This window comes from Anabas testudineus, chromosome 9, assembly GCF_900324465.2.
Source record: "Anabas testudineus chromosome 9, fAnaTes1.2, whole genome shotgun sequence".
NCBI lineage: Eukaryota > Metazoa > Chordata > Actinopteri > Anabantiformes > Anabantidae > Anabas > Anabas testudineus.
The window spans coordinates 15,143,094-15,157,844 of NC_046618.1; the positions used below are offsets into that span (position 1 = coordinate 15,143,094).

General features: G+C 40.1%; 1 protein-coding gene across 4 annotated transcripts in view; it reads right to left on the bottom strand.

Moving 5' to 3' along the window:
* Nucleotides 1–1,697: 1,697 nt before the first annotated feature.
* pde4d (phosphodiesterase 4D, cAMP-specific) overlaps nt 1,698–14,751 on the bottom strand; it is a 78,538-nt gene continuing 65,484 nt past the window's right edge. For all 4 annotated transcript variants that reach the window (XM_026342746.1, XM_026342748.1, XM_026342747.1 and 1 more), the window contains exons 7-15: nt 9,953–10,046; nt 9,268–9,443; nt 9,000–9,098; nt 8,735–8,899; nt 8,419–8,518; nt 6,449–6,603; nt 6,124–6,246; nt 5,670–5,852; nt 1,698–5,575 (exon numbers count right to left, since the gene is read on the bottom strand). In XM_026342746.1, the coding sequence (XP_026198531.1) occupies nt 5,069–5,575; nt 5,670–5,852; nt 6,124–6,246; nt 6,449–6,603; nt 8,419–8,518; nt 8,735–8,899; nt 9,000–9,098; nt 9,268–9,443; nt 9,953–10,046 (1,602 nt within the window). In that variant the 3' untranslated portion in view covers nt 1,698–5,068. The remainder of the gene's footprint in view (nt 5,576–5,669; nt 5,853–6,123; nt 6,247–6,448; nt 6,604–8,418; nt 8,519–8,734; nt 8,900–8,999; nt 9,099–9,267; nt 9,444–9,952; nt 10,047–14,751) is intronic.

The window sequence follows — 14,751 nt, forward strand, 5'->3', positions numbered from 1 at the left end:
TCATTATAGGACACTGAGAAATCACATAGAAATGTATAAAAAGTATTTTTTGCAGAACAAAAAGTTTGTTTTGCAGACTAAAGGGAACAAGTCAGATTCTCTCACAGGGTCTTTGTTGAATGCATGAAGCCGAGACTGCTGTCTCTGTAGCTCTGCCTTATTTCATTTCTAGGCAATGTACACCACCTAGTGTCACAGTGATGTGTCTGCACCACAATCTGAAGATGTTGGTTGAAGAATGAACTCTGCAGTATGAGTCAAATATACAGCAGAGGTGTAATGTATCTATATGCTGTTGTAAAATTTGGAGTTACAGCACTTAATTACTTTTATTATCTGTAGCCTTTTACAGTATTTCTACAATACTCATTATGAATCACTCTGTGACAGTGTATACATATACTTGGGGGGGGGGGGGGATGCTGATTGAGGATGCCTTTTACACGATGCAGAGTGTCCACTCTTGCCAAAGCATTCCCAGATTATCACTTTTCCAACTTTATGCTTCACTGATGGTGTTAGACGGGCATATGTCGTCTTTTCACGAGTTCTGCTTCTGAGCATTTTACTGCAAGTTCTTCTGTTGGATCCAAACAATTCAAATTTAGACTTATCTGTCCACAAAACTTGATTGCAGTTTTAGGTTTCACCGTATGTGCATCTTAGCCCACTGCAACCTTTTCTTCCAGTTTGCCAACCATAAAAGGATTATTTTGTGCCAATTCTACCCATGAGATCAGCTGACCTGAGTCTAAGTGTCTGAGCACACTGGATTCAATGTTGTTTTAGTCAATGTTGCAGCCAAGTCAGGGGCAGTGGAGCATCTGTTTCTCAAGGAGGACACTTATAAGTACTTGTCTTCTTGGACAGATGCAATTGGGCCTTCCACTGCGTCTTCTGACTGGATCCGGTTGCACCATGTCTCTGGAGGCTAAAGTGGACAGTATACATTTGAAGGGCATCTTTGATTTCTTATCTATAGCCTTTTTTTGTCAAGAGAAATATACACTGCCTGTCCAAAAAAGTCTCACTCTTGATTACAACACACATTTGTCGTAGCATCGCTTCAATAAGCTTCTCTAATGTCATGAGCTGCATTTTTCACCAAGATCTTGTATTAATGATGGGAGAGTCAGACTGCTGCTCAAAGTCCTCTTCAGCACATCCCAAAGATTCTAAGTGGGGTTAAGGTCTGGATCTGTGGTGGCCAATCCATGTGTGTCAATCCAAATGATGTGCCATGCTCCCTGAACCACTCTTTCACAATTTGAGGCTATTCCTGGCTTTGTCATCTTGGAATCTGCCTGTGACATCAGGAAATAAAAAAATCCATTGATGTAATAACCTGGTCATTCAGTATATTCAGGTAGTCAGCTGACCACTTTCTTTGAGCACATTACGTTGCTGAACCTAGACCTGAGCAACTGCAGCAACACCAGATCATAGCACTGCCCCCACAGGCTTGTACAGCAGACACTAGGCATGATGGGTGCATCACTTCACCCACCTCTCTTCTTACCCTGATGTGCCTTTTTTTGTTTTTCATTTCATTTTTACATTACTGAAATGTGTTTCAACATACAATAATGTCTTTGTGCTTCCAAACTTTTTCATGCCAGTGTGCAAAAACAGTAATGCAGTAATAATGATACAATAATATGATACAATATAAAGAGTGATGACTCTGAAACAAGGAAAACAAGTGAGTAGGCAGAATCAACCCATGCTTTTATTTAATCCATTGCATATAAAAACTTTTTTTCCATTCTTTTTATTTGTTTTTTTACATAAAGTTGAATGATCTACAGTGCTATCCAATAGACTGCAATTAACAAGGAATCCATTAAAATAATATTTTAATTGTCCTGTGAAACTTCCAGACAAGTTGGCATTCTAAAGACATAACCCAAAAAATAATTGTCCTGAAGACCTTTTTTAAGTTACAGTTTGTGTTTTCCTTTCATACAATAAAAAAATAGAACACATAATGAGAAAAGAACCCACTGTTTCCATTGGTCCAGGGCTGTTTAGAATCTACAGTATGTGTGTCAAAATAAGAGCCCCTGTTTTGGGACAGTGATGCACTCACCCCAATCCCTTATCCTTCCCTCCCATACCCCCATTCACTACAGAAATATACTAAACCCTTCTCCTGTCCAGGCAGAAAGATGTCAGTGGTTTTGGATATTGCAAGTAAAGTGAGTGAAAGTGTGGGCCGAGCATAGATAAGTAACACACTGTCAGTGATTCAGCCATAATTAATGCAGCAGTGGCTGAACATGCAGATGTGTCTCAAAGCCTCTGTGCTTAGCAGGCCATGGTCGAGCACCAACTATACACTCCTGTCACGCCCTATTCAGTGTTTGCTGCGATACAACCACACAGACAACACTGCAGTAACTATGTACGGACACATAGAGGCAAAGCTACTCCAGTTTCGTTTACAGGTTGGGTCACATCTGTGAGTGTAGTGTCAGGACGTAGAGAAAGTGTTAGTGGTCCAGACCAGGCCTACTGCAAATGGGACTCTTGGACATCCGGCTATAGGCCACACATCACTCAGGTAGTAAATCTATGACTTGTGGTCGACCTGAATCTCTACCAACCTCTACTCTGCCAGCATATTTTCTAGCCACTGCCACACTTTTGGCTGTGACAGTAAAAAAGGCAAAATCTTTCAGCTTCACGACAGGAGATCAGGTCAACCCAAATCAAAAGATTCACTAATGCAGCAAAAGAGAACTAGAAAATAAAAGAAATAGAAGGCTAAAGAAAATGACATGAGTTGAATTTAAGGCACAGCCCATGGGCCAAGGAACAGTTTCTTTTTAAAAAACAATTTGGCTTTGCCCCTCTCTTGACCGAGATAGTCCTCAGCTCAGCAACATGTCGATGGATCATTTTTTACACAGAAGCTCGTGTAATAAACATTCTCTCAACAAGAGGTACGTAATACAGCCACGCCATCACCAAAAGGGATGATTAAGAATCAACCATTTACAACAAACTGCATTATGATAGTAATAACATTAATAATTATATATTATATACAGCACAATAAATATATGTTTGTAAACAGCGATAAAACCAGAAAATCTTATTACAGGTAAGGGCATTGGGTGAGGATGAAAGAACGAGACAAAAAACAAAAACAAAACAAACAAAAAAACAATAACATTGGCACAAAATAAAAGATTAAATAAAAGGTTTTGAAATGACACATAGTTAAAACAAGCGCTCTTTATAAAAGCAGTGTGCAGTATTCAAGGTGTCTGTGTTGTCTGCTCTTTTAAACATTTGTAGATTCTCTATATTATATGTACACAGAGAAAAAAAAAAAGTTATTCGGGTATTGTAACTGGCAAGCCTGTACTGTGGTCTATGCTACAGTGAACTATTTACTGCACCACCATACTGCAAAACCGACTTAACAAATAGAAAAATATACCAATAAATAACAGCATCAAGTTTAAAATGCAAAATGGAAAAAGGAAAGAGAGTCTTGGCCGAGCTGTGATATAGCACTGTTCAAGCTAAGTATGCAGAGTGAGTGTTTTGGCGAGTTTAAACATATTAAAAATATTAAGGTGGTAATATATGAATATATCAGTGCATTAGAGTATGTACTCAGAGGATAGTCTTATCTGATGACTACGCAATGGAGCTGATTGTCTTGTCGAAAAGAAAGACAGGAACTGGGTTTAATGCTGTAATGGCAAAATTAAACATTATTCTTATAAAGAATTAACAGAAAACAGTGGCTGAAGACAAGCAGCTATGCAGTTGTTGGTGATGTGTACCTCAAAAAAAAAAAGGGGAACAGAAATAAAACAATAAAGGCTTTTATAACATTGGTATAAAATCACCCCAGTCATTTTTTTAACACCATTACTAGTTCTGCATACTTGGAGCACTAATCAAGCATCTAAAAAAAAGGTGCTTTTTGTATCAACTACAAAGCATTGCATTGTCTCGGGATGTGTTCAAAAGAACTGCAGGCAACAATAAGAAAATGTGAAGGCTTCATCCACATCACAAACTATTTCGATGAGTGTAAAGAATTCAGGTTTTAGCTTGTTTCTAAGTGAAAAGTCACAAAAAATAATCAATATGAATAAATTCATAATTTCAACCCACATGACTAACCAAATCTGAGTATTGTGGCATGGGAATAGTAGTATAAATGCTATTGGAGCAAGTGCAAACACCTCCGAACAATCTTAATGTAATCCAAATGGATATCGTTTTAAAACACTGAATATCTGCGACTCATTTCTGCCCATTGGTTTCCAAAAGTTCTCTCATCTTCTTTGCTAACAAAAGAAAGCCTAGGTCTGCAAAAGTAAATTCTAGAAAATATCTGAATCTTACATACAGTACAATACAAAAATTAAAGAGGTCTAGGACAGCATCATGGCTGTTTAGATTTGAGCTTTGTGTCAGTCAGGTTTTCAAGGAAGACTTCCACATCACAAATGTGTCTCGAAAAGCTCCCCAGTGTGCTGCAGCTTTCATCTCTGCGGCGTCCCATCAGGTTTTCAGCAGAATGGCAGCAAACCACGCCTCCTAATTTGTAGTGGGGCAGAAATGACCTAACAGAGAGGGAGATTCTCCTTGAACACACCGTTAACTGTCTCTGTACAGCATGGGCACTTGATAAAACACAGAAACACTGCTAAACGTTCAGGCAAGGCTGAGATGTTAAAGTGGAGGGAAGGAAAATATGATATTATGTACTGGATGAAGAGCACTGAGCAGACCGAACTGCTCGTCCACGCGCTAAACTTACAGTGGCAAAGGGGAGTTTTAGAAGTGAAATAAAGACACAGCACTTCAGTACAAATGGGAATGGAAAGGAGTTTCCTGAGTGCAAAAAAACTTGACAAAGTACCGGTGGGTGTGTCTGGATTGGCCAATGTGAAGAGCAGCGCACGCTTTGGAACCATTAACATAGATGTATAAAAACACACAGACAGACTCCACAAAACCGAAAAAATATTCTATAAATAATCATCTGTCATTACTAAGAGGAACAGTTAATCAGGTGCTGTCCATAAACTGCTATGTGTCAGGTGATTTCTCCTTCTCCTCTCCCCTCCTCCTCCTCTTCTGCTGCCTCTTCCTCCACTACACATGGTTGTGAGCAAGGGGTCTCTTCCCCTTCCGCTACCTCCTCCTCCTCCTCAACTTCCCCCACCTGTTCGTCCAAAGGAATCTCTGTTGATTCAGAGTCCTGTGTACAAAGTGTTTTAGAGTCGGTACAGCTGTTTTCCTCCTCTTCCTCCTCCTCATCATCGTCGTCCTCCTCCTCCTCCTCCGGCTGGCTGCCGCTGTCCTTCTCAGTGTCCGATTCCCCATCCTCCTCCAGGGTGAGCTCAAACTGGAACTTGTCCCCTCCCGGGGGTCGAGTGCCATCCTCAGGCTCATCCAGGGCAGGAGAGGGACTTTGGGGGATGGTGCTTTGGTACCACTCCCTGTTGTCTTCTAACGTGTCCAGGATGTCTTGGGCATCCGGATGGACCAGGTCAGCCCATGTTTCCCACAAAGGGTGAACAATATAGTCAATGAAACCAACCTGCAGGATACAGTAAGAGGAAAGTAGCTTATATTCAGTGTGTGCACAGCATCCATTTGAATATACATAACATATGTGTGTCTACATGTGTTACCTGGCTCTTTTCTACTGAGGCATTGTGTTTATCACACATGGGGCTGATCTCCATGCCCCTCTCTCTCTCTCGATCTCCCTGACTGAAGAACTCCTCCATGATGCGATCCGTCCACTGCCGGTAGAGCTGGAGAGGCTTGGTGGGGTTGCTCAGGTCTGCACAGTGCACCATGTTTTGAAGAACCTGAACATGACAAACAAAGCCTGAAACACAGTGCTCTTCCTAGGACACATGATCCATAATTTAGGGTTGGCTGAAGCATTAAAAAAGGAAAAATGGAGGAAGCTAGCATACTGTGTTATTCTCCCACATGATGTCACCATTATCGACTTTTTTATCGATGTGAAATACATTCACAAGTGTTCACAAATATTCAAGATGAACCAAAGTACTGTATAAATATGCATGCGGCGATACAAATTGTGCTGCTACTGGTCACAAGCTTTGTTCTGACCTGTATCCTGTCAGAGTAGTTGTCCAGCAGCAGGACACCAGAGCTCGTCACCTTCTTAGTTTCCACCATTGTTTTCAGGTCAGCCAGTAGATTCATGTGCTTCGACATGTCTGTTGCTAGCACCTTAGGACACCCAGAACAAACCATCAGTATTCATTCTAATAAATACAGAAAGCAGTTATTAGCAAATGAATTACAATGTTGTTAGAAGCCTTTATTGTAGGGTGTGTACGTCTCTGTATAATATTCCAACAGTTAACTTCCCCACTGAACAAGCTTCATTTAGTATAAACTTTGTAGCAGACAGGTGAATCTTTTCACTTACTATGTCAATGACCATCTTTCGCAGTGATTGTCTTTGTTTTTTGGTCAAGTTTTGAAAGATGTCACAGTTCTCCTCTTGTAAGAGTTTGAAACCAACTGCTAAATGGTGATTCTCCAGCACCGATGAATCATTGTACATTAGCGCCAGCTCTGAATCTGCAGGGAAGACACAAGTGATTGTACTTTGTGGAAATGCAGTCTCTCAAATAACATATATCATAACTCATAAGCATAATTCATAATAAAATAACATTGATGTTTATATAGATAGGCATGCATTAGTTACTTTTCAACAGAACTGGGTCCTAATTAGAGCAACAAACTGTGGAAACTGTGACACACTGTACTGTACAGCTGCAGCAAAAGAAAGCACCAACATGTTTTTCTGCTGAAAGGTTTCCCCACTCTGGGTCATTTGAAGGTCCTCTAGCTGTATTTAGATTTTCCATTAAGATGCATTTGTCTTGGACACAGTGGAACAGAGCGACAGAAAGGAGAAAGGGGATCCTGCTCTGTTGCTCTGTGGCTGACAGAAGATCAGTCTGGTGGCTCCTAACTAGGATGACTCACCCTGCCTTTACTGTAGGGATTCCCCATTTGGGCTTATGGGAAGCACAACACATTCGGTGTGTTAAGTGTGTGAGACTGCACAGTGCCTTTTCTATTCTGATAAAGTATTACTAATACTCTTATGCAACACGCACATTCATAATAGCTTCCATAATGGGTTTTTAAGGCAATACCCGGTGCATATGAGTTCTATTAGTTTGTGTTTTCCTCTAAATTTCCACACTGAGGTGATTTTTGTGGCAACTCCAGCCGTGAGCGAGTTAGTCAGTTAAAGCAGAGATAGCAGGGGTTCAGTCCCTTACATGAGTTACCAACTCCATGAACCCAGTCTGGTTAAAAGCACAGTTTGCTTGCTTTTAAAGATAAAGAGATAGAGATAAAGAAAGTTTTAAGCAATTTTCCTGAGACAAAGATAGATGCCCAGAAAAATACCCAAGATCAGTACAGCTCAGTAGCCAGAGACGGGACAGGACGTCACTGAGGTGTAGGTGAGATTGAAAAAGCTCTGACAATCTGGAAAAAATATTAATGCCTAAATATTTAATGTTACCAATATGAAGTGGAATGGGGGGGATTTGTTTCCTGCAGAACCCCAGACTACTGCAGAGAGTGGGAGTGTGGTTCATTTGTTCCAGTTTATTGTGGAAATTCAAGATAATGTAAATGTATTAATGATATTAAATGTTTCCTTTAGTGAATCGTAAGGCTATCAATAAGTAATCTGCATAAAGAAAAATTTTACGTCATGAATTTGTGTCCTGAATTCCTTTAATTTTATTATTTTTGGCATAGTGCTGCTGCAAGTGGTTCTATGAAAATGGCAAATCACTCACAAAGTGAGTTACTGGTAAGAAAAAGGTTGAACGAGTAAACGATAAAGTAAAATCAGATTAGCAGGGTAATTTTAACTGGTTAGCTCAGCAGATACCTCAGGACAGAGACAAACGGCACAGTTTAACATGTTTAAACACTATAACACTGGATTTAAATGAAAAAATAGACTTATTAAATTATTTATTTGTAAAAAAAACAAAAACAAAAACAAAAACAGTTTCCCCTATGCACAGACTTATCAGATCGAATGTCTTTGGGAGGATGTTTTCCTTTTTGCTCCTGAGAACACATTAGCCTGAATGATGATGTGCTACACGTGAACAGCACTATATTGATCTCTTCTTTGAAATCCTGTGCCTTGGAATCACATGTCAAAGGCATCAAATGTGACTAAGAAAAGCACATAGGGTGAGGGGGGGTTTGGGGGTGTATGAGACAGAGGCTACAGAGCGCATGTTCCCACCTGTGTATCAGATTGTTACTGCCTGTTCATGTTTATGAGCATGTACTCACAGTACTGCTGAGCCACTGACGTAGCTGTTAACACAATACTGTATTTAGACTCACTGGTGTTGATGAGGAACTGGTTAGAGACTCCAGGATGGTCCACGTCGTGAATTGCACTGGCAAAGATGGCAGCTAGGATCTCAAGGTCTGTGAACACAGCCTGGAAGGAAAAAAAAAAACAAGCAGAGAGGTGGAGAGGGAGGGTTTTGATGAGAGAATCAAATGGTTGGACAAAAATATCCTTGCAAGTAAGAGCCATTGATTGAAGCAGGCGTTTGATAGAAGCTGATTGTGGAAGCGTGTTAAAGCTCACGTGCATACATTAGTGCATGTGTGTTCATTTGCTTCGCATATGTGTGCACACGGGTGCCCTCACCTCAAGGGCAGGGGTGGATAGCAGCACGTGAGTTGACTGGGTGACATCAGCAGCATGAATGTTGTTGTGGTAGGCCACATCGCCATGATAATGGTCTTCTAAGGTCATCAGGTATGTTATAAAGGTGTCGAGTGGAATTTTAAAAGTTTTTAACAAGTCTCTCTCCTACAAACCAGAAGAACACAATACATGTTTATGGTCAGGTAACTTCAGGATGAAAGAAGCATTTATTTAGTATTGAAAGGTGAATAAGTGTTGTTATTACCTGGAAAATTGTGTACATCATGACTGTCAGAGGCCGATTCCCAGAGAACTCCGAGATTTTAAAAACATTAAGGCCCCATTTATTCACATGCTCCAGCTCCTAGAAAAGAAACAACCTTATCATTTTTGTTCTCCTCTTTTTATTCATTATTAGCCTGAAGTAATGTGCATTTCAAATAGCATGTACTGCACTTGTGTACATTTATTTATTAAGACTGCTGCACAGTCCTTGACATGTGAACACCATTTGTCAGGGTACAGAAACACACCTTAGCGAGCTCATCCTCTGTCTCTGTCTTGACTCCAAAGCGAGGGATATTGGAGTTTGTGAGGCTAGAGGAGTGTTGCAGCTTTTTCACCCCGCTGATCTGTGACATGGGCTTATTCTTCTTTTCCTTCTCCTTCTGTGTCTGAGGGGACGGCATCTCAACTTCATGTTGCTTGTCTGGAAAGAAACAGAAACACACCATTTGTCACATTTTACATGTTACAATGAAATTTGTCCTCTGCATTTAACCCAGCAGTGGGCAGCTACATACAGCACCCGGGGAGCTAGCGTGGAGTGTCTTGCTCAAGGACACACCTGGTGTCTGTGACGGGGTGTGAACCCCGAACCTTCTGTATCTCAGGCCAATGATCTACTCATTGAGCCACCAGGCCACCATGATACACAAGCGTAAAGTGAATATGGACATGATGATTCCCCCACTTCATTTTGGGTTTATGCTGTGACGGTAAATCATTCAGAAAAAAATCTCATGTGTTTATACTATTAATTACCTTTGTTCTTTAATTATGAGAATTTTACAAATATGCATGTGTTTAGCAACATAAAAAACAGGAAACCACAGACTTACTCCCGTGCATTGGGTCAAATTAATGCTCACTGTTTAGTCAGGAGGGTGATTACTTTATTCCAAACCAATGAGTCTATCTTACTTTGCCATTACTCACCCAGGAAGGTGCTGGAGATGAACTCAGACACCTGGTTCCCAGAGCGGCTCATCTCTGATAGGTGAGTCAGCTCCCTATTTAACATCCTCTTGAACTGAAAAAGGGACACACATAAACAGAACATGTGTAATATACAACAGAAAAATCGGTACTCAAAAGCCCAGTACACATACTAAATAAATAAAAGAAGGACTGCAAACACAACTGAAGAACCAATGCTCCCTTCAACATAGATATCTTCTAATTATATTTGAGGCAAACTGTGTGAGGTACCTATACAAGAAAACCTTGGTTTTAAAATTGCATCTGGGGAATACATCAAATAATTCCACAACACAGACTATCATATTGTGTTGGCTGTGTCTTTTTACTAATAGAATAATAATAAATTCCAGTCACATCACAAAAGTGGTGCCCAGGTCACCATTTTTTGTGCAGCACACATATATACATCAGAGGGCAACTGGCTGGGCTGTACATAATCAGTAACCCATTTTCCCAGTTTGTTCCTTGCAATTTCAGTTCTTTGTCACACTGCCTGTCCCTCGCTCTCTCTCTCACACTCACTCATTCTCACTTCTTTCTCCTGTACCTAATTGGAGTGGCAGATCCAAATTTAGCTCCAGTTTTTGATTTGAAGACCAAACTGACTGGTGTGGAGCAGAATGCTTGAAATCTGGGATTTTCCAAAGCGGATGTGAAACACTAGTTACAGAGCACGTAGCAAAATAAAAAAAACCTCTTGAACAAGCATCTGTATAGGCTGATTGATGACTTCAGTCCAAATGCATAATGTTTACATTGATTAATTATATTAATCAGTTATATAATATTAATATATATTTATTTAAATCAATACTAGTTGCTTAAAATAGATTAAACTGCATTAAACCACTGCACAGAGTGCTGGCTGTGTAACTGTGTATTGACATCCTATTGAACACTAATGTGCATTTACTGGCTGACATTTTAAAACTGAGACACAAGAGGCAAAGAACCATCTGTGTTATCATCCGATAACACCAGTCAGCAGAGTAGAACAGTGACAAATACATGTGACACGGAGCCATGTGTACATTAAACATAATTATGAATACAAATATGCAAAATGGCAGTGAGTTAGGATTAAGGTAAAAAAAAGAAAAAAAAAAAAATATATATATATATATATATTTTATATATATATCAGCTCTGTGTAAACTTAAAACAACCCTCATTATAGCACATTGCAAAATGCGAAGCAACCCAACAACTCTACTCTACTAGTACTGTGGACCTAAAACAGCCTTCACAGATCTCAAATGATCATCAAGTATATTTACAGGTGCTTTTATATCCAAAATCACTTATGTACCAAATGTGTCTTTCTGTGCAGTAAATCAACGTCATTCAGTATTACACCTGTGAACCATTGTTCGGCGGGCGACATGTTGGTGAAGCTATGTAACGTACACTCTGTGCTTACAGTTGGTGGTCAAATAAACCTGCATCTAAACCTGTCAACAACAAACTTCAGTAATATAAAAAACACATCGACTCTGTAGGAATGAATCTCAACAATCCCACTAAAATAGTTCACACACCAACTTAAGACCACACCTTACCTTTATATATCCCCAGGACACAGAGAGCAGATAATTAGCTTCAGGCATTTTGACAAATGAACAAAAAGGATCCAAAAACAGAGAGGTAACTGTCTATAGCCAAAAAATACAATTTTAATGGTCAATGTCACAAGAAATCCACAGGTCTCGTCAGTAAAACACCTCAACCCAAAGAGCCTCTAGAGCTTGGTTCAACGTAAATTAGGTGCAAAGTCGGTGTCCAGTCCATAAAAGCAGCTTCACGTTCCTGCCCTGCAAAAATCCACAGATACAAGCCCATGTTCCAGGAAAAGCAGAATCTGAGAGAGACGTAGTGGGTATGTGGATCTCCAAAAATCCGATGAGTGTATACCATGACCACACACACACACACACACACACTGCGATACACACACACGCACACACTTGGATACAGGGACAGACTGCTGAGGTTGTGAATAATTGATGGTGGTGCGGATGCTTGGTAGATGCCAAAGCACCAGGACAGCAAAAATTTTCTATCAACAGCTCCCAGGCTGCCTGCTTCTGTGTATATGACACAAGCTCCCATGTGAAGAGCGCAGGCTGCTTCTCTCACAGTGTCAGACCGCAGCAGCAAATCAGGGTGCAGATAGAAGAAAAATGTGAGCTCATCATCACCTCTGATTGGCTTGGATTGGAACAGACTTGAAGTCACCTGCTGTGTGATTGGACGGGACCACACTCAGTGGAAAATCTCCACCTTCCTTTTCCCTCAATTCCTGCAGTGCAGCGGGATGTGACTGTGTGAGTCTGTGTGTGCATATGTTACATACATTATTAAGCTTGTTTGTATGCAAGGCATATTCTCATTACATGCAGCAGTATGGGTGTAAGCATACACACTTGTTGACTGATCTAACCTTCTGTACAGTATGATGAACAGGCCCAGGTTACCTCATCCAGCATGATACAATCTTGAAAAACACAGTATTCACGGGAGGTGAGTCACAATAACATCACTGATGAAATGATGTCAATAAATGAAAACCCATTAATCTAGTAAAAGGAATGAGCGTCACAGTTATCTGAAGTGGGTTTACCGGGACAGAAACATAAAGCACTGTGTCCACACAGGTTGTTGTGTCTGTGAGGGGGCTCAAGAGATTATCACCTTAGTTGAAACCAAAGATCACTGAAGGAGGTTTCCATCAGTAATAAGACAAATGTCATCCTTATACAATGAGGTGTGTAAATATCAATAATACTTTATTATTATAATTTATGTCTATGGCAGACATTTATAATATTTATTTGCCATGTTATTTCTACTTTATTTGAAGAGGGAGTCTCATAGACATTTCCATAAAAGAATATAAACAACTGTACATATAACTACCTAAATAGCAAACAATAACCATTACCATCATCTCTACATTACAAAAAATATGCTCCAAATCATTCAGATTGTTGTAAGGGTTATAAAAACATCTGATAATAAAATGTAATAATCTCCAATGGGGATTAAGAGATTCAGTTCTTTGTGCAGATAATGGAATTTAAAGAGCTGCACAGTACCTAAAACCTGTTCATCTGAAACTAATGATTTGAGAAGTCAAAGGTTAAGTAATGAAAGTGGAATAAGCAAGTGGAATGAGATTATGAAAAATAAAATAAAAGGAAAAGCAACACGGACAAACATCCACCCTCCAAAAGTTAAGATGAGAGGGACTTATCCAGGGTTTAGGAGAGAAGTCTGTTCACATTTTTAAAGGAAGGTATATGACAAATGTGTAGTTTTGCTGTGGTATCACATCAGCACTGGTACTGACAATTCTCTGGGACTATATCCAACCCTAAAGAAGGAATGAAATGTGAGACATAATAAGCTTAATGATGACAGGGTATAGAATCTACAGGTAAAGATGAATGTCTCTTAATTCTTATGAAAACACTTTGTGAAGTGGGAATAATCTGCAGTCTATAAACTAGCGATCCTTTAAAGACAATGTCTCCTCCTCCTCCTCCTCTCTGTTAGTGTGTGTGTGACAGCACAATTGTGCACATATAGTACATGTGTTGTATGTCCATGGGCTACATGTATTGAAAAGGGACCAAATCTGTCTCTGCTTACTTTACACCCCACCTCTACAGCCAGCCTGGCACTGTGAGTAATTTGCAGCTATGCTGGAGCAGATGAGACCACCGGCTAACTGAGATTCAGCAGCTTTGATTGACTCAGAACCAAGCAGGCCAGCACAGGCCCATCACACACACACACACACACACACACACACACACACACACACACACACACACACACACACACACACACACACACACACACACACAGTGAACTCCTTGCTAAAGCCTATACCTATACACAATTGTAATGCTCACAGAAGCCCTCCTCTCCTCACAAATGTTCTCTCTCTCTCTCTCTGTCAAACAAATACACACACATATTGATAGCTTAGTCGAGAGGTGTGAACACAAACTATTGGGTAAAAATTGGAAAGTGTCACACTAAGCTTAGCTGTGACTTGTGTGTAATTTGTTCTTCAGAGGAGTTACCAAAAATATCTGTTCCCTGCTGTATATAGACCACGACACCTCCAGATCTGTTGCATTTGTTTCTTTTCTCACATTGCACATTTATTCTAGCAGCAGACGCCCCCTCTCTACAGAATACAGAGTGAATACGAACACACTAATTGCCTCTACTGTTTTCAATGACTGTACTGTATCACTGACTGAGACAAGTAAGTCTGCTGTCCATTCATGATGTAAACAAACTATGGAGAATGAAATCTTCTTGCAGATAACATTATAAACAGCTAACAGTAATGGTAATGGGTAAGACACTAGTGTGATATAAAGTCCAGTCCACGAGCAGTTGGGAGTTAGGAAGCAAAACATGGCTGTGGATCAGGAGGTAGCAGAGGCCATCTACCTACTGCAGAATTGGTGGTTCAATACCCAGTCTTTCCTGTTAGCAAGGGTCCTAGGTACCAAATCCACAATTACCTCCTGTGCATGTGTCCCTACTTAAAAGTGATAAAAGCCAAATGATTAAATATACATTTTAAATACAGAGACACACATCTCTAGTATTAATGTTTTAAATCCGGTTGGACAGGGTGTGAAAGTATCCAAGCATATAGTGAGTGTAAAAACCAAAACCACACGTGTCCACACCTGCAGTACACACTTTTTTAAGCCTGCAAATGGCCTGAG